This window comes from Lucilia sericata, unplaced genomic scaffold, assembly GCF_015586225.1.
Source record: "Lucilia sericata isolate MDLA Ls3-8-SP2 unplaced genomic scaffold, ASM1558622v1 Contig000051F_arrow, whole genome shotgun sequence".
Taxonomy (NCBI): domain Eukaryota; kingdom Metazoa; phylum Arthropoda; class Insecta; order Diptera; family Calliphoridae; genus Lucilia; species Lucilia sericata.
This window is the reverse complement of record NW_023994087.1, coordinates 858,615-885,102: the sequence shown is the minus strand read 5'-3', so window position 1 is coordinate 885,102 and position 26,488 is coordinate 858,615. Positions and strand designations below refer to the sequence as shown.

General features: G+C 30.8%; 1 protein-coding gene across 1 annotated transcript; it reads left to right on the top strand.

Moving 5' to 3' along the window:
• The first annotated feature begins 12,397 nt into the window (after positions 1–12,397).
• On the top strand, positions 12,398–24,071 carry LOC119615973 (DNA-binding protein RFX2). Its single transcript, XM_037972054.1, has 9 exons — positions 12,398–13,485; positions 18,413–18,497; positions 19,341–19,548; positions 19,613–19,792; positions 20,343–20,816; positions 20,886–21,185; positions 21,245–21,559; positions 21,873–22,241; positions 22,441–24,071. Exons 1-9 carry the CDS (start codon positions 12,837–12,839, stop codon positions 22,537–22,539), a joined length of 2,679 nt encoding a protein of 892 aa, XP_037827982.1. The 5' UTR covers positions 12,398–12,836; the 3' UTR covers positions 22,540–24,071.
• Positions 24,072–26,488: the final 2,417 nt, after the last annotated feature.

Genomic DNA, 26,488 nt, shown 5'->3' with positions numbered 1-26,488 from the left:
TATTTTATTTGCGATATCATTAGGAGCAATTACTTACCACGATCGCTTATAAATTGATATTTAAGTATGTTGTTTTATTTTACGTTGTTAGTCCGCTGTCGTAGTCACAACACCACTGCTTACCCACTAAACAGTTTTTGCCGAACGACAGTATAGGAAGCAGAAAGAAAAAGAAGAAAAATCGCATAGGAAGAGCTTTCTGTATGAAATTTGGGGAAATTCTGAACGAATTTTCGGCATGTCTGATTGATGTCCCGGGACGGGAAATCCCGGGAATTCCGTAGATTTGTAAGGGAATTCTCCGGAATTATTTTCGTTACTTTTAAGTGATATTTTTGCCAAGAAATGATATTTACAATAGATATACTTTGATGCTTTTTTAAGTTATTTATTGCTGAAAAATTGATTTTCTAGAATTTGCCGTTATTATTAGATACTAATATATTTGATATAATTATGAGATAAAAATCGGCTACCCAAATCGGTAGATTCGGTTAATTGGGTGTAGGTGAAATAATGGTTCCATATCAATAGATTTAGTCTTTGTACATGCAAAATTTCATCAAATTATCATTAAAACTGGCTCATGTTGTTTGATTGCAAGGTTTATATAGGCGGACAAACAGACATAGGCGATTGGTATTCTTTACGGTTGCAGGTGAGAATATTTCAATTAATTACAAATATCAGCAAAAAATAATTATACAATCCTCATTATAGTGTAAGGCAAGGCTTATATATTATAAGGTGAAGTCATTTCATTTTGGGGCGAATTCATGAAATTTTGTATATAATATACATAGTACATTCTGAAGTTTGACAGCTTCGGTTTTGAGAGGTAATTTTTTAGATGGAGTTTGACAGCTTCGAGCTAAATTTCCGTGAACAAAAAAAATTATTGAATAAAAACTATTCCGTTGGAAATAGTACTGACATAACATATATTAGAAATCGTGTCTCTAAACTTCTTTTTATTTAATTGTTATTTGTATCTAACTATAAACGACTTACAAATAATGCGAAATGTATTTAAATAGCGGCTATAGTTTTAAAATTTCAAAATAAATCCCATTTCCCTGGAAATGAAATAGTCCGGACAAAGAAAAACTACTAATCAGATATACAGACATATGTTATATTGTTATTTCATTTATCTAATTTTCCGTAAAAACATAAGTTTTAGATTTTACGAGGGGACAGCGGAAACAAAAAATTCGATCTCACGCCCAAAATATAGACATATGTACATACATACATACAAACATATAATACATACATACATCATACAACATACATACATACATACATACATACATACGATACAACTACATACAACATCATACATACATACATACATACATCAACTACATACATACATCATACATACTCATACAACATAAGACATACATACATACAGACAGACAGACAGAAGACAGACAGACAGACAGACAGACAGACAGACAGACAGACAGACAGACAGACAGACAGACAGACAGACAGACAGACAGACAGACAGACAGACAGACAGACAGACAGACAGACAGACAGACAGAAAGACAGACAGACAGACAGACAGACAGACAGACAGACAGACAGACAGACAGACAGACAGACAGACAGACAGACAGACAGACAGACAGAACAGACAGACAGACAGACAAAGCAGACAGACAGACAGACAGACAGACAGACAGACAGACAGACAGACAGACAGACAGACAGACAGACAGACAGACAGACAGACAGACAGACAGACAGACAGACAGACAGACAGAAGACAGACAGACAGACAGACAGACAGACAGACAGACAGACAGACAGACAGACAGACAGACAGACAGACAGACAGACAGACAGACAGACAGACAGACAGACAGACAGACAGACAGACAGACAGACAAGACAGACAGACAGACTACATACATCATCTAATAAATACATAAATCATACATACATACATACATACAATACATACATACATACACATACATACATACATACATACAATACAACATACATACATACTCATACATACATACATACATACATACATACATAACATACAGACATACATACATACTACATACATACATAAATACATACATACATACATACATACATACATACATACATACATACATACATACACAGACATACATACATACGACATACATACAACATACATACATACATACATACACTACAATACATACATACATACAGACATACATACATCATACAATCATACAACATACATACATACAGACTAATAACATACATACATACATACATACATACATACATACATACATACATACATACATACTCATATACATACATACATACATACATACATACTACATACATACATACATACATACATACATACATACTACATACATACATACATACATACATACATACATATGTATGTTGTTTATAGTATGTATGTATGTATGTATGTATGTTGTGTATGGGTTTCAGTAAAATAATTGTTTGGAAATTTACGAATTTAAGTACTTGATTTCGAATTTCGTGATAGGTCCTATTTTAGTAAAAAAAATACTTGGCTTTATGAATTTTTTCTTTGATTTTGAATTTAATTTTTTTCTGTGTAACTTCAAACATTGCATTGTCATCAAGTGCCTTTATGTCTGTAAAATTTCAATCTATTCGGGCTACGGGAACTGGTTGCATAATCATCTAATAAATTAACAAAGCAAAAAGCTTGAAAATATTTGTTGTTATTGTTGAATCGTATTTTATTAAAATAGCCTAAACCTAAACCAAAGGTGATCTGTTTACATTCCGTAAAGCTCGTTTTTGTTTGGTTAAAGATAAACTCACTTTTTTAGTACAAAATAAGTACAGATGCAATTTGTACTAAAATTTTGTTTAGTATTTATATATATTGACGCCTAAAGTTATGTTAAAACTAAATACGTACATAACTGCTCTAAACATTGTAGCTTTTGGTTAATAAGTAAGCGTTTGAAAAAGTTGAATAAGAAAACACCATTCGCAATTTAATAATTTACTACAGTGGCGAGAACGCAAACACGAATGGGATAAAAAACAGGTGGACAAACAAATAAGAAGACATACAAGATAACATGTATTTGTTGTACATCAAACAACACGAATTATCTTTCAATTGTAATCAATCAGTTAATATTTACGAGTAGAAATTAACAAACAAATAAATCCCATTCATTGTAATTGGTAAACATATTTTTATGTGGGGTTTCTCTAATCAAGTACGAAAAATCTGCACAGTGTATTTATAACTATTAGGGTGTATTTATAACTATTAGGGTGATTCCCAAACGTACAAAGAATTCCATACAAAATTGTAAATCATAATAGCATGATTACTTAAAACAAAAATTTTATTTTGGCCAAAGCATGGTAAAACGATAATGTTCTGCCAAAATACTAATTGACATACATATATAATTTGAACCTTCCTAATGTCAACATAAAATTGTTTGATGATATCTCGTGCGAACAATTTAAACAAAATAAACATATGTTTTGCAGTTCAATCTTGAAACCAAATTAGTAAATAGCTTATATAGAATCTGATAGGTCATACTTAAAATATGTGGTTCGTCATAATGTCCATGAACGTTATGACACACTAAATTGAGTCATAGTGTCCATGGACGTCACAATATAGAATTTTTTGTTTTATTTCTGTTATTCCTCTACATTATTCAAATAGATAGTGTTTTTTCGAATTTTTGAACTTTGGTGTTAAATTATTCCCAAGTGCCTTAAAGGGTTAATCTATCTTTTTTCATTCTATTTTAAATATCGGACTATATACGATAAATTCCAGTCATTTTTGGTAAATATGGCCGACAAATAAATATAATTTTGATATGGTACACTAAAAATTTCCAAATATTGCAAAATTTGACTTTTGAACTCCACAGTTTATGGGTTAAGAATGTCCGATTTATGTAAAATGTGCAACAGTAAAGAAATAATACGTATTCTCTAAAATATTCTAAAAAAATTTCCCGAAATCCACCGAGTTCAAATAGCAGGTACAGCTAAACTGTAAGAAATATTGACCAAATTTTTTTTACCGTTTAATAACCTTATCTATTGACCATAAGTACCCATGAGATCTCCTAAAAATTTTCAGATTTGTTTAACAAAGTTTCAAAAAAACTGAAATTGGAGATTTGAAACGGCCGTTGAAAAAAATCAAACTTTTTTGACCATAGTTGAGAAGAAGTGTGCGTTATCTTATAAGGGAAAAAACTAATATTCGAGTAATTATATATATATATATACATATATATATTAAGTAACAAAATGGTTTTTTAGAATATATCCCAAAACAAGTAAATTTTTTTTGTCACATTTCGAATTTATGTGCTGTAAGACACGTTAATGGCCTGGGGAATTTGCAGAAACTTTTAAAGTAATTTTTGTATTTTATATCTTTCCGAAATGCGAAATGACCAAATTTGAGCAAAAACTGAAAAAATCGATATTTTCCCCTTCTAAATGCACTTGGAAACTTCAGAGCCGTTGCGGCACCTGTTAACGTTATCCAATCAGCCTAATTTTTTGTATGACATAGTTTTACAACCCATAGAACAATTCTAGAGGGGGGACGGTCTGTCAGACATAATTTGTTTTCCTTCATACAAGCTTGAATCACTCTAATGTACATACATTCATATATATGAAAGAATGAAGGTATATTTTTTTTAATTTACTTCACTAATTTATAAATTCCAATTAGAAAATAATCTCACATAATTATTCATGTAGTATTTAAATATAAATCCATATTAAGAAGCAAAAATAGTAAACAGAGCGTAAGACGCTGCAGGGGGTTATTAGCAAAAGTCGTATTGTTACCTCTTCAAAATCAGAATTAAAATCACAACAAAAACAAAAACATACTCACGTAAACACAGAAAAAAGGATTCTTTTTCAGTAAGTACACCAGTCATGTAAAAATGTATGTATGTATATCATATGTAAGTATGAATGTATACAAAAGTATTAAGTAGAATTTACCTTGATATTTGTTATATACATTTTTTTATTCTTTGGATAAAAAGTTTCTATGAAATTTGTTTAGTGGTTGCCGCTGCTATTGCTGTCTGCAACATTTACTGTTGTTGTTGTGTATTGTCGTTTTTAATTTTGTAATAAAATCAAGTACCATCGGTAAAAGATACCAAGTGCCAAAACATATCACATCGTTATTAACTGAAGCAAAAAACCCCATATTAAAAATCAGTGATACTCTTTAAAACACTCTCGTACAAACATACATTTCTAAATGTATACGCCTGAAAAATCATTTCCCGAGTGTGCATTTAACACTATTGTCATATTCTTATTGAGCCCAACCGAAAGGCTCTATTTATAAGTACGTGTATTTTTTCCTGTATACAAACACAAGGGGTGTTATGGTGGTATAGTTAGTAGAACAAATAAATAAACAAACAATATCTAGATATCAGCAACAAGCACCAATAGATACATTCGCTCATCAACTAATTCAAACATTTATGCGAACAAAACATACAGTAGTTGTCCAAAACATTAAGACCATAGTCGTTATTATAGCATGTAGTTAAATATGTAGTTGAAATTTTCAAATTTGTAAATTCAGCATTAAAACCGTTCCTTATAAAACTTTAAACTCAATTAATTCGTGAATGTGTAAAAAATGTATGGTTTTTTAACAAAAGTAAATCTACTATGTGGAAAACATGTCTTTAAAGACAAATCATCAATAATGTCAAACATTTGTAATTGGTTATTGCTCAATTATACATTACAAGTAATTGTAATTGACCATGTAATGGATTACTTTATATAATCATTACCCCCTAAGTCTGTTTCATACATACATACATTCCCGGAAACTGAGTTTCTAAACATTATATTCACAGATCGCTATATAAAGTTTTTCTATAATGAAAAGGTGTGCACAACAAGCCCGTTAGCGCCTAAGTGTATTTTTTCGAATCTTATGAAACATATGTATTAAACAAATAAATTAACTTATTATATTAAATTATGTATTGACAAAATATGATAATTCAGATAATTATTCATTAATTCTATGTATAGTAGTATAGATCATAAGGTTCATATAATATTAAGCCGGTCATATTTATGAGATAGCGTACTGTAAAAACATGTAAAGTACACTTACCGAAGGGAAGCCGCTTCGTTTAATCACAAATTAACAACTCAGTGGAAAAAAGGTGAAATCTACCTTAGGAAGATGATTTTGTTAAAAGGGAAACTTTATAAATATTCATTCGCCCATCTCTCAATGTACAATAATTATTTGGTAATGATAAAATCCACAAAAGGTAACAAACAACAAACAAACCCTCGCGTGCATTGTATTAAATAGATACATTTAATTATAGAAGAACGCACACGCCTGCAGAAAAGTGGGCTGCTGGACGGGTACATTTAACACTGAGTATCAGAATAACAATAGACAGATATTCATATGTATGTACATATATGTATATGTCGGTGTGTTACTGTCGATTCGTATTTATGCGAGTATGAATGTCATTGCACATCTCAATTAAGAATTGATATTTCATTTTTTGACACGTGCACTGTAAACATACTTTCTGATGTTACCGTTTACAGATCATAACCGGTGTTTGTTGTCTCTTATATATATGTCCTTCACCGTCCCACCCTTTTTCTTTAGACAACGATAGCAATAACAAGATGTGGTAGTGTTACTACAAATAAATAACAACAATAATAATAATAGAAAAAACACGAAATAATTCTTTTTAATTGTTGTTTGTAACAATACCATATAATAATCACTAAAATTACAAGGACTTTACTGACATAAATACATACATCGACACAACACAAATACATACATATGTACATATAAACTAATAAGTATGTACGAAGGAACCGTGTTTTACCTTTCATTTCTACATAAAGAGATAATCTCTTCGCCGCTTGTTTGATGTTTTTAATATAATTTTTATTGTAATAATCAGAATCACAACATTGTACATAAAATACTCAGATATGAATGTATGTATGTCTGTACGTATTTAATTGTGCAAGTGTAAAATCCTTATTTATACAGGTATTAAGAAAAACTGTAACGGGTATGTTTGGATTCACTTGCCAGAGATGCAAAGCCTCCTAAATTCAAGGTAGTTTAATTTGTGAATTTACAATCTATTTTTGCTGATTTACATTAATGACATACATACATGCATGTACTATGTACTGCTTACGTATATTCGTTATTTTTTCGATGGGACACCTATTTTTGGAAAACTAAAGTTAATTTTTTGTTCGTTTTTAATGGAAAATTAAGTAATTACTGGAAAATTAAATAATTACAGATTTTAATTATTTTCACTTGCGTTCAATCAGTGATTGTCACTATTTCCTCGATTTAACCCCTATTTAACATTTTTCTTAAAAAAATGTATTTGAAGGCTTTACTGGAGTAACATGATAAACCAACCACTCGATATTGAGTGCCAAGATATTTGACTAATTGTATGACCATATATCTTAGAGATTTGGTGGAAATCGAACTTACGACACCCAAACTAATGTACTAGTGTGGTCGCAACCACAACCGATGTAACCAATAAAAAAATTATTTTTGCTAAAAAATTAAAGTGATTATGTAAAATGTAATGATGGGGATGATAAATTTTACGTAAATTTACACTTTTCAGTAGCACCTATCGATAAACCAAATTTGATGTCAATACACGTTAAACGAACAACATCTTTGACTTAGGTTAGCACGATGCCACGCATCTGTTTGGAAATTTTTCTACAAATTTCTAGATTTTATTACAAATTAATATAATTAGAATTAAAAAGAAAATTGAGTACGAAAATATGACTATATTGGAACATGGCAATGGTGCTTTTGATTTCTTCACCTGTATTATTTTATGAATATTTTCTTTTTCCCCAAAAAAGGGCGTTGCTAGGAGATAAAATCTTTCAGGAATCCTCCCTTACTCACTAAAAATGTATGGCATGTGTAACTAAGGTTATTTGAACATTTATATACACATACATACATATGTACATATATAATAGTATGTACTATAGTACATTTATTTATACATACATACATATATACATAAATAAAGTAGAAAGTAGAGTGCTCCAAAAGAAGTTATTAATTTTGCCCGTCCTCCCTCTAGAATGGTTCTTTCGGTTGTAAAACTATGTCATATAAAAAATTAGGCTGATTGGATAACGTTAATAGGTGCTTTAAAGGATTATTGTTACTTTTTTCGCTGTTGTTTAAAAGATAGGACTTTTTACTAAGAATCCCAGTAAATTTCATTAATTTGAATATGTTACAGTTATACAACCGAATGAACAATTCAAAAGGGGAGACGGGCAAAATTCGCATTTTCTTTTATATAGAGCACTCTAATATATGTACAATATAAAAAACATTTATGAATATTAGACTTGACCTTAAAACAGTTTCTTTGTATGGGTTTTATTTTGTTCGTTAGTATCTAAAACTAACAAATCGGAGACTATCGAATAACGGGAAATAAGAAATAAAAGAAAATTTGTCTCTGTTAAAATGGTCATTTATTATGAAAAGTTTAAATAGTACTTTTTTTATGGAGCAATGATTTGCTTAATTTTACAACTTTTAATCGATTTCCAGTAAGGCTCGCGTTTTACGTTTGACTAACATTTCTAATGAGCACTTCTAATATACATAGTCCTTATGTATATAGGCACATATGTACATACATCAATATTTTATTATATTATTTGAGACGATGTAAAACGAATAATTTTATTTGTTTTATTAAAGATTTCAACTCTGACAAAATTATTAAATATAAACAAATAATAATTATGACAGTAGTTGCTGATGCAGAATTGTTTGTATATTTTTAAGGAAGCCAAACTAGTCTCTGGCGATTGAGTTATTTTGACATCTTCTGTCAAGACGTAGAAATCTTTATGTGAACACCTGCTTTATTTCAGGATAATACTCTTTCAACAACAGGGTGAGCTAGAGACAACCTTGTTATTACTAAGAAATACGTAGGTGGCAAATGTTTCTAATCTCTGTCCTAATCCCTGCTTCCGAGAAACTTCAAAAACATCTCGTGCTCGGTTGAATCGGCTGTACGAATCAAGTTCTTACTCTCATAGAACACTCTGTATTAAGTCTGGTATGAACTAAGTAAACCCTTAACATACCCTGACAAAGAAGGGAAATTTATGGATCATCAATCACCAATCAACCCAGCGCACTTCGCCTACATCCGACACATTCATAGGAAAAAAATCCAATGCACTGAATATAAGGCTGAGGGGGTCCGTTTATCCGTTTGATCCATTCCGTATTTAATTCAATTGGCATCAACTCTTTCCAAATATTTAGCGCCATAGGCACAATGTTGTCCTATTCGCCAACAGTATTGAACTTATCCCGAAATATTGACTTCACCGTGCATCTGTCTTCAAATCAACATTATCTTCCTCTAATTTGGGTTCAACTACAACCACTACGTGCACCCCGAAGGGTGGTGGATGTGACAACCGGTTCGACCACGAGTTAAATGATTCCAAGGAATGGCCGAGAAGTCAAATGACACCGCCAGTTTATAGTCCCGGCAGACTACTAGTACTTCTATTACCCCGGGATTGCTACATCGCTAAATATCAACAACAAAAGAACTGCTTTTCGTTGATCTATAATGAAAAGGGGTTTTATCATTAAGAAGAGGTATTATAAATCAATGATAACATATGTATTTCTTATAGATGTTATCGACTTACTCCCCATACCATTTTATGTTATTTTTGCAATTCTGCTTGTGTCGTTTTTGTATCGTTGTACATTTTTTCCCAATTCAAATTTTGATCAACTTTATACGAATTAGTTTGTTAATTAACAAAAATGCTAATTAAAACTAGAATCGAGTCTTTATTGAAGGTTGTTATAAATCGTTAAAAAATATTAATTACAAATTTCAATTGCATTTTAAAATCTCAAAGTGATTTCATTCCGAAAGAAATATTCGTTTTCTTTTTCTGAAGAAGCAAAATTTGGAAATAATTCCACATTTAATCGGAATGAAAAGTTCAAAATTTGTATAAAAAAAATTAAAAAATAAAATTGTAAAAATACGAAAAACTATATTGGTCTTTAACAAAAAATAATAATCAGGAGCTGCAGTTCAAATGATTTAAAATGTAAATTGCGTAAATAATAAAACAGTGAAAAATATTTGAAAAACACATCTCAGTGCATGGGGACAAAATTATTTTTAATAGGAAGAAAGTTCTAAACATTTTGAAATAAATATAAAAAATTAGTATTATTATTTTGACTATTTTACTATGATAATCGAAAGTATAATACCAAATTGTGTTTTGTACATATACATACATATACATATGTACCTCCATATGAAAAATATTTTGTAGACGTCAATTTGCGCATGTACCATTCGACGTGGTTAAGATATCAATTACACGAGAGGGGCTGGTGTGATTACGATATATTATTTTTTTATAAATAATACTTATGCATACATACATATTTGTGTATACAGATACATAAATATATTTACAAATAAACATAAACATTGATCGATAATTTTATTTTTAAAAAATTTTTAAGTATAAAAAGTTAAATGTTTCGTTCCTAAAACAGACAGACGGAGCATTTTAAGTTCCCGAAATACAATCTTACGTTTTGGGCTCTATGTATGAAGAAGGGAAATGTCATATGTGTAAAACAAAGAAAACTATTTTTGAAAACAATTATCACTAGATCCAAATTAATTTCTGAACATTTAAACAAATTTGTAATTTTTTAAAATCAATTAAGTAAAAAAATTAGTAGAATATTTCAAACCTCAGAAAATCTCATCTACAGCTGAAATCCGAATTGAATCCAATGTAATTTTGATGCAAAACTGTAATAAAAATACAAGAATTTTTAATTACTCATCGATACTACATTTTTACAGTTCTTGTTCTAGACCTAAGATAAGTAGATCGGAATAGTGTTTAAATGATCTAAAAAACATTAAATTCAATTGTCATGCTTGTAACAACTTTTTGATATTAAAAAAAATATTAAAATTTTAGAAATAGAATTGATTACTCTGAAATATGTAAGTAATTAGTTCATGCTAATGTTATATTCAAAAACAGTATATTTTGAGTTATGGCAAGTGCCAATAGCAAGCACATTTGCACAGTTTTAAATGCGGATTTAGTAACTAAATACTACAGAACACTTAAACGTATACATAATGCCGATTTTCCCCCACAACAGGGATGAATCACTGAAACACTTGTCAACGAAATAGAGTGAAAAAGAAAATTATAATGGTTGCTTATAAGGCAACAACTGCAAATCCTTGCCACCCGCAGTTTTATCCATCTCACTTTTCGTGGGGGAGGTGCTTGTGTGCTCAGCTTCCTTGGTGATTGGTTGCTTAACTCCCGACTATTGTTAAAATGGTGCGTTCAACGGAGTTTGAATTGAAATAAAAGTTGTCTGGTTGTGTTGCGATGGCCATAAACAGCAGTGAGTGGTGGAGGGTTTTGGTGGGTGGTGATACAAATATTCACCCATGCATACATACACATACTTATGCACATGTATCGATGTGTAAGAAAACGGAAATGTTCCATGTATGAATATACATACATATATAAAATGTAAGTACAAGCAACTGTTGGAAAAACAAAATAAAAATAATTATTATAAATAAAAATTCGAATTATTCATTGTGAAACAAGTAATGAATGGATCAATTATTATTTGTTGTTTTATAAATAGGGACGTAACCTTGGTGGGGTGATGTAGTTGAAAGCTTTTCGGATAACGTGTAAATATTGACGGAGGATAATGGTGGTTGTGGCAACGGTTCTTGTATGTATGCGTGTAAGTATGTTGCTATACTCACACACTTACATGCTGTGTAAAAATAAAGTATTCACACGTATGTAAGTATCATAACAACCATCCCCTTTTTGATTCATAAACATCATTATCATCGTCGTCGTCGTCGTCGTCATCACCAATATCATCCTTGTCAAAGTTTTATTTCATTGTCTATTAGTTGAGGCATTTTACCGGGATAAAGTTAAATTTTATTTTCAGTTGTAATTCGACCATTCGCTGCAGACGTGCGTCAAATATTTTACGCGCTGCAGTTGCTTAGCTACAAATATTTAGCAAGTGCTTTTGGTATCTATCCTTGCCTCTTCTTCTACGGATTTACTTTATTGCCAATACATACACACAAGTCCAGGCACCCACGTAACCAATACTATTCATCCATTCGCAATACATATACATATGTATGTACATATTTAATATCCTTCCGGTCTCGTTCACTTTCACTTTTATTATACTGTGTTGCTTAGAGCAGCTTCACTTTTGCTCCCGTACGCTACAAAAAACAGCAACACTTTACACCGAGTTGCTATAAGAGACAGTCAATCAGTGAGATTGTTGAAAGACAGACAACGCAATTGTGTGTCCTTGATAGACGGACACATAGAAACATTCTCTATTTGAATCCGTTGCTCGGTTAGTCATCGTTCGGACGGGGTTTCGGTCGGTCTCTTTTTTCGGTTACTTGTCGTCTACTTACACAGTTGTGAATTTGTATGTGATTTGTGTTTTGTTTTGATTACCTTAACGTTTTCCTATGGTAAACGTGGTAATGTGTGGAATAGCATTTTTCGGAAGTAAATGACGTACATTCTTCTCCTTCAGCTAAATGTTATAAAATTTAAAAGTTTTTATTAAAATCAAACGAATGCATTCACGACTGACTTTGGATCAACAGCAGCATTTACATCACCACTTGCAGCATTTAAATCCGTCAACAAATTTTAATCATATTTTGGAAAAGTGTTGTTGTAGTGCTCGTGCTATAAGTGGTCATCAAAACCAAAGGCCTCAGCAGCATCAACAGTTACTTCAACAAACGTATCAGGCATTGACACCGCATCCACATCACCATCATCATCATCACCACCACCATCATTACCAGCATCACCACCAACATCGGCAGGTACACCTGCATCAGCAGCAATTGGTGAATCAACAGCAGCAACAACAGTTGTCTTCGCCAGTGCTGTCCGTTTTACAATCCACTCAGCAACAACAACAACAACAGCACCAACAAACACAATCCCCTAACAAACAAAATTCTTTAGCCCATCGTTTGTACCACCAGTATCATCAGCAGACAGTCGTTGCTAGCGTATCTTCAAGTTGTTCTGCTGTAGCTGCAGCATCTCCATCATCTCACTTGACACTTTCACCTCCACCTATCCCTTCAATCCCACCCGCTCCAGCTGCTTCATTTTCATCATCTGCAATTTTATCACCAATTCCACCAACTCTATCGGCGACGGCATCAACAATGTATCGACGTCACAACAATTTATCATATTGTGGTGGTATGTAATATTCAATTTTTCCTTTCCACAATTTACAATGTAAATAGTTTTTACTCATACTTTGGATACAGTTCAAATCATTTCTTCTCTGCATGCAGTATTCGAATATTATTGATCTAGTTTGGCGTTTCAGTATTATTTCCAATTTTGTCTCGATAATTATTAAATCGATTGTTCTATATAAAATAATATTTATGTATGTAATATAATTTACATAAATTCGAGATAATAAAAAATAATAATTTAATAGACTGTTAATAACTATAAAAAAATTAAGAAAAAGTGATTTATGTAAATGAATTAAGTATTTGGAAATTAAATGTGTTGTTCGTTTACTAAAAAACTAACAAATCTTCCATCTTTATTCCTTTGTTATAAATACATACGTACATACATACATACAAATCGGAACGGGAACCCATGCCAGAAATCGATAGAAAAGTTTAAAATTTAGTAAGAATTGTTCACTGTTCATCTACGCAAACGGCCCCATCTAACATTTTTAAAATTTTACTGGAGAAGCAAAAAACTATTGAAATTGGAAAGTTTGTTTCTATCATCGCGATTTATTTGTAGTAAATAAAGAAATTGTTTAATAGTGAAACCTATCAGGTATTATGATAGTGGACAATGGCGTATATAAAAATGGATAAATTGGACTTTTTACCTTTAATATTTAAATGTTTTTGTAGATAGGACCTTTTGTTTTTTGTCAATGAATTCGCTAATTTTGGTCGCCAATTTTTTGTGTGGACATATGTTTTGATGCAATACATTATAATCAACAATAAAATCGATTTTGAATTTTTGGTTAGTTAGCGCCGTTTGCGTTTCAGGTGACGATATGTATATTAATGTTATTGGAAAGACAATTTTCTCTAGAAGATAATATATTATGAGTGGCATTATTTCAATCAAATTTAATAATTTTCAATCGATTTCCGCCATGGGTTCTCGTTATCCGATTTAACTAAAATTTTACACAAGTAAGTTTTAGACAATAATAAAGAAATCAAATCGAAGTTTTTTTAACTCCTCTAACGTATGTATGTATAGATATATATTTAGTAATGTGTATAACAAAATGGTATACATTCTACTCCATATATACTGGGTTTAAATAAAATTGATTAATCTTTATATAGCCCAGGAAAATAATGATTTTGCTGCGGAATTTTAGATAGCTAAATGAAAATTGTCACATAGCTTCCCCTTACCATTAAAATTATGGAATTAAAAGTCATCGCTAATATCGTTTGCTCTGTGAAATTGTGCGGAAATTCCCGGGAATTATTTTCCTTAGTTTTATGTGATATTTTTGACAAACAATTTTGTTTACAATAAATATATTGCTTTGTAGTGTTAAATTCAGAGAAGATATATTAAAAAATTCTATTTTTTATGCAATTTATTGACGAAAAACTGATTTCAGAAATTTGCCGTTTTTGCGAGATACTAGTATTATTATGAGCTAAAAAGGTAGTTTGGTTATTTTGGTGTAGGTGAAATAATGGATTCATATTAACCACTGGGTAAAGGAGGAGTATTTGCAAAATTTCATCAAATTGTCTTCAAATTGTAGTTTGATTGCGAGGTTTATGTAGACGAACAGGCAGACAAATTTCAGCAAAAATTAACTATATAATCTTTACTATAGTGTAGGGAATAAAAATCATTCCGATAAAAATGTTTTAGACTTGTACATAACATACATACATTAGAAATTGTGTCCTTTAACCTTTTTTATTGCCTTTTTATTTGTATCTAGCTATAAATATCTCAAAAATAATACGAAAAATTGTATTTAAATGGCTGATATATTCTTAAAATTTCTTCTAGGTGGGAATTCCTGGGAACCCGGAAAATTTCAAAATGAATCCCGTTTTCCCGGGAAATGATAAACACTAGTCACAGGTCAAAATTATGAATATAACTTGAAAAAACGTTAGGAAAATATTTCCACTAAATTTTATTGAAATCAGACTACGACTTCAACTAGCTCTAATATGAACAACCGCCTTTAATTTGTGCCCAATATAAATATATGCAATAGTTACTCTTTTGAAAATTAAACAAGTAAGAGTGTTATATTCGGCTATGCCGAATCTTATATACCCACCATCAAACCTCGTTTGACTCGAATGAAACTTACTTATGACGAATTTCATCTATATACTCGTATTTTTAGGCCAGTTGTAAGCGTTAAAGTAATTTTCTGAAGAGGATCTTATATAGGGGGGTAGGGTCAATTATGGTCGATCCTCATAAATTTGGTAGACAGAATTTGGTTCGTATTAATTTTATTCGAATTTCAACGCTACACTCGTATTTTTAAACCATTAATGAGCGTTGCAGTCATTTTCTGAAGGGGACCTTATATGGGGGGTAGGGTCAATCATGGACCGATCCTCATAAATTTTTTTAGATAGATTTTGACTCGTATGAAACTTACTTGTGTCGAATTTCATTTATATACTAGTATTTTTAAGCCAGTAATGAGCGTTAAAGTCATTTTCTGAAGGGGACTTTATATGGGGGGTAGGGTCAATTATGGACCGATCCTCATAAAATTTTGCATAGTGATTTTGGATCATAAGAAATTTACTTACGTCGAATTTCATCGCCATATTCGTATTTTTAAACAAGTTATGGCTGTTAAAGCTGCTTTTCGAGGCGCCACTTGTATGGGGGCTATCCGAAAACGTGGATCGATATTGCCCATTTTCAATACCAAACAAACCTTACCTATAGGAAATATTTATGTGAAATTTCAACCCTCTAGCTCTTTCCACTCGGACTCAATCGTGCTTTCAACAGACAGACAGACAGACGGACGGACGGACGGACAGACATGGCTAGATCGTCTTAGAATTTAATGAGAACCCAGAATATATATACTTTTGTGGGTCTATGACCAATATTTCGATGTGTTACAAACGGAATGACGAAATCAATATACCCCCCATCTTTTTTGATGGTGGGTATAAAAAATTGGTACAAAATATTTAAAGATAAAGTCTGATTTTAATAAAATAATGCACTAATGATATTGAAAAATATTTTTCAACCAAAACCTAATAAATTGAATTCTCTATAGAAATTATAATAACATCAAAACGCGTACGACGAAGCAAGATATTCGCTAAAAACTGATTTTTGTAACCTTTGCGCTTAACGCGCACGATATTTTCGGTAACTTTTAATAAGTACCTACCTTATCAATAGGGTTTCGTTCCCGGGAAGCGTCGGGAAAAAATTTCCGGGAAATGTAGTGATTTTTAGCTTCCCGATTCCCGGGAATTTTAGTCGGGAATCCCGGGAATTAAAAATTAGTAAAAACGCAACCGAATTACCGTTATTTTATATTATTTTTAAATAATTTTTCCTATGTTACACCTTTAAAATACCCTCTTATCTCACTACCATTACCGCTAAAACAACGTTACCGAAATAATCCAAATACTGTTACCCTTATCTTTTCACTGCTTCAAAACTATTGCCAACCCTGATATTATATATATATATTTCTAAGTTACATGATATGTTAAAAAAAATTCAATAAAACATCGCGTAAACGCTTTTTTAATTAATTTTTTTATTTTATCGGGAATTCCCGGGTTCCCGGGAATGTGAATATTTTTTTCCCGATTCCGGGAATCCCTACTTATCAATTATGCTAAGGAGAAGCTATGTTCCAATTTTCATTTAGCTATCTAAAATTCCTCAGAAACTAAATTATCAGATTAAAAAAAATACTTTAAAGTTATTTAAGAATTTGAATGTTATCAAAAATTCGAGTTGAAATACATTAGAAAATGTTATAATTAAATCAAAATTGTTAGCTTAAAATTCAACTTTTAATTTTAATTCAAGAACTTTTTGCTTGAAACTTTATATTTAAAAATTTTAATAAGTATAGTATTTATACCCTACACCACTTTAGTGGGGAAATGAACCCGCCGAATAGGTCTTTCAAGTTCTTAATTATGTTTAATATACTCGTATCTCGACAAAAATCTGAAATTTTATAATTATAGGGCCTCATTTGAACCTAGCCCCTATACAAAGCCCTCTTCAAAATTTGACTTAAATGTCCACAACTTTATTCAACAATAAATGGCATAGTTCGCAAGCTTCAATTGATATATTTTGGAAAATATCATAAAACAAACAAGGATTTTTTTAAGCTGAGTACAATATTGAATAGAACATGTAAAATCTTGAAAACTGTCCAGCTCACGAACGGACAACACAAAACCCAAAACATTTTGGGTAACCTCTTATGGCGAACACCATTTCTTGTGAGTCTGTCACATATAGATACTTAAAAAGTAACTGTTTTTCCTCTTTAAAAATAAATATGTATGTATATGTAAAACAATGCCCACTTTAAATTTAAACCCATTGAACTGATATCTTTTCAATGAAAATATAGTTGGGAAACTATTTTAAAACAGTGAAAAGGTCAGTGAGCTCAGAAGCCCTTTTCGGGGGGTTTGGTTGTATGAGGGCTAGGTGAAATAATGGACCGAAAAAGAGTGTGTGCCAAATTTCATCCAATTATCTTGAAAATTGCGACCTGTACCTTGCACACAAGGTTTACATGGACAGCCAGCCAGCCAGACGGACGGACTTAATCGAGAAAACGATTCTAAGCCGATTGGTATAATTTAAGGTGGGTATAGGACGAATATTTTTGTATGTTATAAACATCAGCACAAACCTAATATACCCTATAAAAACAAAACCTGTGACTATTATGTTGTTTTCTATTTTTCTCATAAAATTTCTCTCATTTTTCCAAAGAGACTTAATAATTTTGATAATTGAAACATCCATATGATAAAAAATATAATTTTTTATTTTTATTTTATTTTAATATATATGTACATTATTAATATGTGATACACTATTCTCATTTTTTCAGTTTCAAACCAAGATGGAGGTCAAAATTATCAAGTTCAATACGTGGACACTGAGTTGTATCATAGTAATTCAAGTCAGTCTCAGATGTAAGTTAAAAATAAGTTAATACTTTGCAAATATACTGGAAAATATTGTTTTTGTGTTATATCTTCTTCATAATGAATCAATATTGTTTATAAGTAAAACTTTGATAAAATAGTTTTTAGGAATTATAGTCTAACATAAAAACCATTTAAAAAAAATTAATTAAAACTTTATTCTTAAATGCATTAAGAAAAGTTGGAAATATAAACTTATGTTTTTTAATTGATTTAAATAAAATGCAATACATATTAAATATATCATCGAATCAAATCCAATAAAGTGCAGAATCGAATAAAAAATTGTAAAATCATTTCAAAATACGCATGTACCGATATGAACTCATTTTGTAAATAAAAATTATATCACAAATTTTATAAAAGAAGATTTTGGAAAAATATAAAATTTTAATGTATATTCTTACAATAGTTTAGAAGATTATTTTTACCGTAGACCCCGTCCATATTGTGACCAAAATACTGTGTTTTTTTCCAAACTTGGAAAACTAATATCAAAAATATGATTATAAGTGCTTGAAGATAAGAAACTTTTTTTGGAGAAACACAGAAATACCTGGGTATTTATTTTGTCGCATAGTGTAATATATCGTGAGCCAATATTCATAAAGTACCAATACAACTTTTGATCGAATTGTGTTTGCCTTTCTTAAAAATTCTTCAAATTTCGTAATTTGTTTGTATTAAAAAGTAGGGACTAGAAATTTAATTCATAATAATAAACGAGAATTCGCTATAATCGAGTACGATTTAAGCAAGTTTGTAATATTATTTGAAATTACAATAATCGTATAATATCAACAATATATTCAACATTATTGTACTTTTTAGGGCCTATCCTTTTTGTCCTATTGGAGATTATCAAGCTGGTGGGCAATCTTATTATTCCACAGCATCAGCCACTAATTACTCGTCAACTATACCATTGAATACATCTTCACATGCATCCTCATTACCATATATTGTACCTGTGGAAGAAAGTCTACTGTTAAATACATCCTCACAGTCTCATAGCAGAGATTCTCCACATAGTTTAACGGTTAGTACACAAATTTATTTTTAACTGTAATTTTTTTGTAATTTTCTTAAATTTATTTCTATAGGAAGTTGCATTTATACAAGAATCGCATAGTACATCTCAAACCCCATCATCTTCAAATACAAACCCCGTAAATATCGGAAGTGTTAATATACAGGGAGGAAGTAACTCCGCTGGAGGTAATGTCTCCCCTGATCACGACCATAACACTTTAGGAAATACAAACAAAATAGCGTCAGCGACTGTAAGTAAATATCCACAATAAATTTCAGAATTAGTTATAGTTTTTAATAAACATATGTATAATCCCAACATGCAAGGGGATCCGAAAATTATACAAATTCGTATGAGAAGCAAAATGTTGTTGTGGCAACAATCATATTCCTATTGCGAAATTACCCACTTCCGGAGAGATTGTGCGTCTAGAGCAAAACTTCTAAGCAAAAAGAAAGCTATTCTTCTAGAATATAAAAAAGCAAAATTTCTTCATAATCAGTTGTGTGTATGTACACATAAACACACATCCCAGCAGTTCGACAAAGAGTTAATGCATCCGAAAAAGACAGTGATTTCCTCTAACGTCTGACCACTTGGCTCTAATTCGTCTTTCTTCACGGATGTACACTTTGTAAACTTTGTAAAAAGGAAATTTGCTTTCGCATTTAGAAACTCAAGTCCTGTACTGTTTTTTAAGTTTTCTTCTACTTCTCATGTCAAAACGGCAAATAGAATTTCATAAAATAAAAGGATATGACCTGAATAAATAATACATTGTATGTACATATATTTTCTAGATTAAGTGGCTGTCACGAAATTACGAAACAGCAGAAGGTGTAAGTTTGCCACGATCAACTTTGTATAACCACTACATACAACATTGCAATGAGAGTAAAATTGAACCTGTAAATGCAGCCAGTTTTGGAAAACTCATACGATCAGTGTTTTCGGGCCTTAGAACTCGACGACTAGGTACTCGTGGTAACTCAAAATATCATTATTACGGAATACGCATCAAACCAGAGTCAGTGCTCAATCAAATTCTTGACGAGAAGCCAGCATTTCAACCGCAATTATCAAATACTGTTCATATGTCTCATAACCAGAATCAAAATCCAATGACACCCTGCAGTTCAAGTCCAATTGCAGGGACATCTAGTGCACTACATTCTAGTGGGTCAAACCCTAATACAAGTAACATCTTGCATAGTAGTCGGTATACCAAAAAACAGCAATCATTTAAATCGGAAACACACGAAGCTTGTGGTCAAGTAAGTCAAAATTAGATACAAAATGATTATTACTTCCACGTTCATATATATTTGCTTGTCTCCTTTTAGTTCCTTGGCGATGGTGCTGGAGCGATACCTACATTTCCTTCGATTGAACTCGACAACACTTTTGATAGTGAGTTAACTCAAGCAGATGTCGAAACATTTCGCTCAATGTACCGAGAGCATTGCGAGAGTTTTTTGGACGCTGTTTTAAACTTAGAATTTAATACTATTGAATTTATTTGGCGAGATTTTTGGCGTGAAAACAGTAGTATGGATGAGTGTGCTGAAGAGGAAAAATATTTAACTAAAACAAAATTATATTTAATGTGCCACTGTTCAGGCGTTCAGAAGTTCGTACGTGAGGTAATTTTATTAACAGCCAATCGATTTCCATTGTTCACTAACATCAATTTGTTTTCCAGATTGACTACCAATTTTATCAGAATATAGTAGATGTTATTATACCAGATGTGCTAAGATCAATTCCAAATACTTTGACTCAAGCCATACGCAATTTTGCTAAAAATATGGAAATTTGGTTATGTGAATCAATGATTGGCGTTCCGGAGCGTATGGTTCAAATAAAATCATCAGCTGTTTCAGCATTTTGTCAAACACTACGTCGCTATACATCCCTCAATCATTTGGCTCAGGCAGCTCGTGCTGTTCTCCAGAACAGTGGTCAAATAACGCAAATGTTAAGCGATTTAAATCGCGTAGACTTTCACAATGTTCAGGTAATTTGAAAAAATAATTGAATTAAAGTTTGAACGTTAAAAATTTAAATAGTTACTACTGTACCGAATCTAAGAAGAAATTTGTATAAATCTTTGTAGACGAATAGGATACAAAATATTGTATTTTGTAAATGTTGATGATTTTGCGATTCATTAATTTGTTTCCTAAAAATCCTTTCCGTTTATAAAAGTTACATTTCATAAAATAAGTGTTTTAGTTATTTCCGTATGAAATATAATAGGATCATATACCAATTCAAAGCTTGATTTTATTCGAAATACAAAATTATATTTAAACATAATTTCATTATAGGAACAAGCCGCCTGGGTATGTCAATGCGAACCAGCAATTGTACAGCGATTAGAAAACGATTTTAAATCTGCTTTGCAACAACAGAGTTCTTTGGAGCAATGGGCTGCCTGGTTGCAGGTCGTAGTAGAATCAGCTTTACAAGATTATTGCGGAAAACCTGGCTATGCAAAAGCAGCGCGACAATTTCTACTGAAATGGAGCTTTTATAGTTCAATGATAATTCGCGACTTGACATTGCGATCTGCATCAAGCTTTGGTAGTTTTCACTTAATACGTCTACTATATGATGAATATATGTTTTATTTAGTCGAACATAAAATTGCAGAAGCGCATCAGAAAACTGCCATTGCAGTTATTTGTGATTTAAAGGTAAATTTTATAAGCTATGTACATATATATGTATGCATGTATGGATTTATGCATATTTTCAAATGTTAAAAATAAAATATCCAAGGGGAAATTTCTTTTTAAGGTCCTATCACAGCATAAAAACATTATTTCTGTGAGCTCTTGAGTTCAGTTCAACAATCATTAAATTTTTTAAACATCTTTACATTTTCAATTGCAGCAGAAGGAAATGGAATTCGATTTTGGATATCAATTGGAATACATTGCTGCCGATAATGTTGTAAATGAGCGTGGACCTAAACGTATGAAACACGAATGAGTCGAATATACTCGTAATATGAAAAACTGGTTCTGGAAAACTTCTACCACCAATATATTTTGTTATCGCACAAAGCTTCGTAGTAACTTAAGAAAATAACATTTTACATACATTTAAGTACCATATATTACATATCAACTAAAGTACGATTATTAACATTAATCGATTATAGATATTGTAATTAGACAGAAAAATGGACAACACATTGCAAAATCGGTCAAATATTTCAAGTGCAAAAGCCTAACTATAATATACATACACTAGCTTAAGTCAGCTTAAGAAACTGTGCGAATTGATATAAAATATACATACATATATTTAATTACATATACTTAAACAAAGTCTCTTTGGTTTTTCTTAAGCATTGTACAGACTTTTCTTTCATTTTTGACATTACCTTAAGTTAGCTTATGTACATTGTATTTGGGCCTTAAGGCATGCGATTGCAGAAATATTTCTCTGCAAAATATAACAAAATATACTATATACACTTGCATACTCCAGACTACGGGTTCAAATATCTTGAAGGCTTTTTTAAAACAAAGTTAACACACCATGGTATTCATTAATATTGGATACAAATTAAAGTTACATATATTAGAGCTAGTTGAACCAGAAGTCTGATTTTAATGCAATTCGGTGGGAATAGTCCTCTAAATTTCTATTAATTGTTTACCAATTATATTCATAAGTACGACCAGTTAGGGTAACTTTTGGATAGAGAGGTTTACTATGGGCCAGATAGTGACTCTGAGATAAAAACTAAAATAATAATATATTATGTCTTTACAGCTAAGGCCAGATTGTGGCATATTCTTTATCTGTGTTAAAAATATTAAGATTTAAAAATTCATTGCAATAAAAAACATGCACAAACTGAATGTAGGAACTTTTTTTCTATAAAGAAAATATAATAGCATCGAGACATATAATAGTATCGAGACATTAAAAGTACAATAAATATATTAAACAACAGTAACTGATATTTATTACAATGAAATAAGATTGAGTAAAAAAATAAATATGGGGAATTTCATGTCAAGTGACCCAACTCAAAAAATCGATTGAAGGCACTAAGGTTAGTACTATTGGATAGTAGGTCAGAAACAAATTTTCAGCTCTATCGGTCAAGAACTTCCAGACATAGAGGGGGTCAAAGTTGGATATTAATGCGAAAACAATATGCCTATCCAACCCACTAAAAGTCATTTTGTGGACCAAAAATATTCTACAAAATTTCCCATAATCAGCTCAAAATTATGGAATTTTTTAAAACCATTTTGAAAAAATCGAAAATATTTTATTTTTCAAAAATTATACTGAGGTCAGGATTTTCAATCGCTGGTAGGGAACTGAGGACCATTCCAAAAAAAATATTTTTTATTTTTCTTGTGTTCAATACATTAATACGCAAAAATCGAAAGTTGTCTTTGAGTACTCAATTAGTTAATTTTGTTGTCAAGTTTAAGCGCCCAATGGAGGTGGTTTAAACTTAAGTAGTGTAAACAGCTGATGCAAAATAAATATATAAATTATGCACACTCAAAATACATTTTTTTTGTTTTAAATTTAAGTTTTCATTAATTTTCATATTAAATTTACAATTGTCTTCTTCTTTTTTATAAAAATACATTGTTTTTATAACCAACAGTGACATTTTCTGTTGTTTTGTATGGTAACACTGCGAAGTTTAATCTTATACTCAAAAACATCAAAGGGGATTAACATCAGATTAAATTTATGTTTAGATTAACTAATCTGATTATTAATTGGCATTTGATTGCCAACTCAAAAACCCGCTCCTAATGTTTATTTCAATAGAATGGCTAGAAAAGCATTTCATCGATAGAAATTGATCCGGTATAAGATACATTAATTGAAGGGCTTATTGCAGTAGCTCGATATGCCACAAAAATAAAATTTTGAATAAATCGACATTAAAGTTTAAAAAAATTCTCAAAAAATAGGATTTTTTAAATTTGTACTTTAAACACGCTTAATAATCATATAAGGTCGATAACTATAGGATGCCAATAGATGGACATTATAAATAAAGTGGAAACCACTGTTATAGCAAAAAATTGTGGCTTATCAAGTTATTGCCTAACAATAATTGAAAACTTTTTATTTTCAAAAAACAAGTTCTAGTACATTTTCAAAGTGGCTTATCATGGTCTTGCAACAAAAAAAAATATATAAATTTTATTTTCCATATGAAACTTATTTTCCATATGAAACGAAATGCAGAATATTGGGACAATCTTTAGGTGAAAGATTAGCGATTAAATTAAAATTAATCTTCGAAAAATGTTTTTGAGTACTCAATTAGTTAATTTAGTTTGCAAGTTTAAGCGCCCAATGGAGGTGGTTTAAACTTAAGCACGAAATGCAAAAGTGTTACAGCTGATGCAAAAAAATTAATACAATTTTATAAATATAAACATTAAAATGTTCTATTTATTGATTAGTATAAATTATGGGCACTTCAAAATACATTTTTTTTTTTTTTGTTTTAAATTCAAGTTTTCATTAATTTTCATATTAAATTTACAATTGTCTTCTTCTTTTTTATAAAATATGCATTGTTTTGATAACAAACAGTGGCGTTTTCTGTTGTTTTGTATGGCAACACTGCGAAGTTCAATCTTGTACTCAAAAACATCAAAGGGGATTTACATACGATTAAATTTATTTTTAGATTAACTATCTGATTATTAATTGGCATTTGATTGCCATCTCAAAAACCCGCTCTTAGTTGTTATTTTAGTGACGGAGCTTCGAGTGGAAATGCAGAATACCAAAGTTGCCAAACGGTAAAAATTTCGATTCGAATTAAAATGCAGAATAGTGGTGAATATCTTACAAAAACGTAGCTACGATCGTAACGCAAAATACACACAATTGTAAAGCATTGAAACGGAATGGAATTGCTTCTTCTTTTTCTTACGATAACTTCATACGATCATTGTCGTTTTGATCGAATTGGAATTCTGTGACAGGCCTGAAAATAAATGTTTTGAGAATTATAATAAATTTTGTTCGTATTGATCTGGCCACTTTAGTTATGGCCAGCTAACTAACTAATCCCACCCACACATAATAAATAATAAATTTAAAAAAAAAATCATGTGTTTTGAAAAATTAAACCAGATTTAGATAAAAAAGGTTAATAATATACTTTTTCAACAAAGTTTTTACTTATCAAATATTCGTAAAGGCAGGACGTTTAGTTTTTATTAAAAAGATCCGCCTCACACCTCTCACATAGACATTTTTGAAAATATATAAAACTAAATGAAGGACTTGTACCATTCTTGTAGTAAATGAGCGATATGTACATAGTAAAGAAAAACGAAATGATATGAATTATTTTTTGTTGATTTTTTTATTATTTTTTATGTATATAATTATTAATTTAGCATAAGTATATGTACATACAAAAATAGGATTAAATTACTTTTTTTAGTTTTTAATATACGTATTTATAGCGGCTAATTTAAAATGTAAATATATGTATGTATATATGTGTATAAAAAATGGTTAATATTCGTTTTAATGTTTGTACTCTATTGCATGTCGATCAAAAAGATGTAAGATTTGATTTCAAGCAAAAACTTATTGAACACGCATTTGATTATAATGTTGTTTATTGGTCGTCAGTCAGCCTGGTCTATATAAAAATATGTACTACATACATATGTACGTACGTATGAACATAATTACGTTGGTGTATAATATGTCTTTATGTACATTGTACATACTTGTACCGCTCTTTAACTTTTGAAGTTAGTATCGGTTTTATGGGTTTAAAATGCATTATAATTGTGTTTGTTGTTAGTAAATACTGCAACGGTTAAATTTGTAGTAAAATCCATTGAAGAAAAAGGTTTTTTGGTTGACCTTTAGCAGATGATATTATATTAAGGACAAAAGGAATGTTTTATTCATA

Coding starts and splice junctions, on each gene's coding strand:
- LOC119615973 (XM_037972054.1), top strand. CDS start 12,837: ATGCATTCACGACTGACTTTGGATCAACAGCAGCATTTACATCACCAC. Junction 20,817..20,885: donor CACACGAAGCTTGTGGTCAA/GTAAGTCAAAAT, acceptor GTCTCCTTTTAG/TTCCTTGGCGATGGTGCTGG. Junction 21,186..21,244: donor TTCAGAAGTTCGTACGTGAG/GTAATTTTATTA, acceptor TTTGTTTTCCAG/ATTGACTACCAATTTTATCA.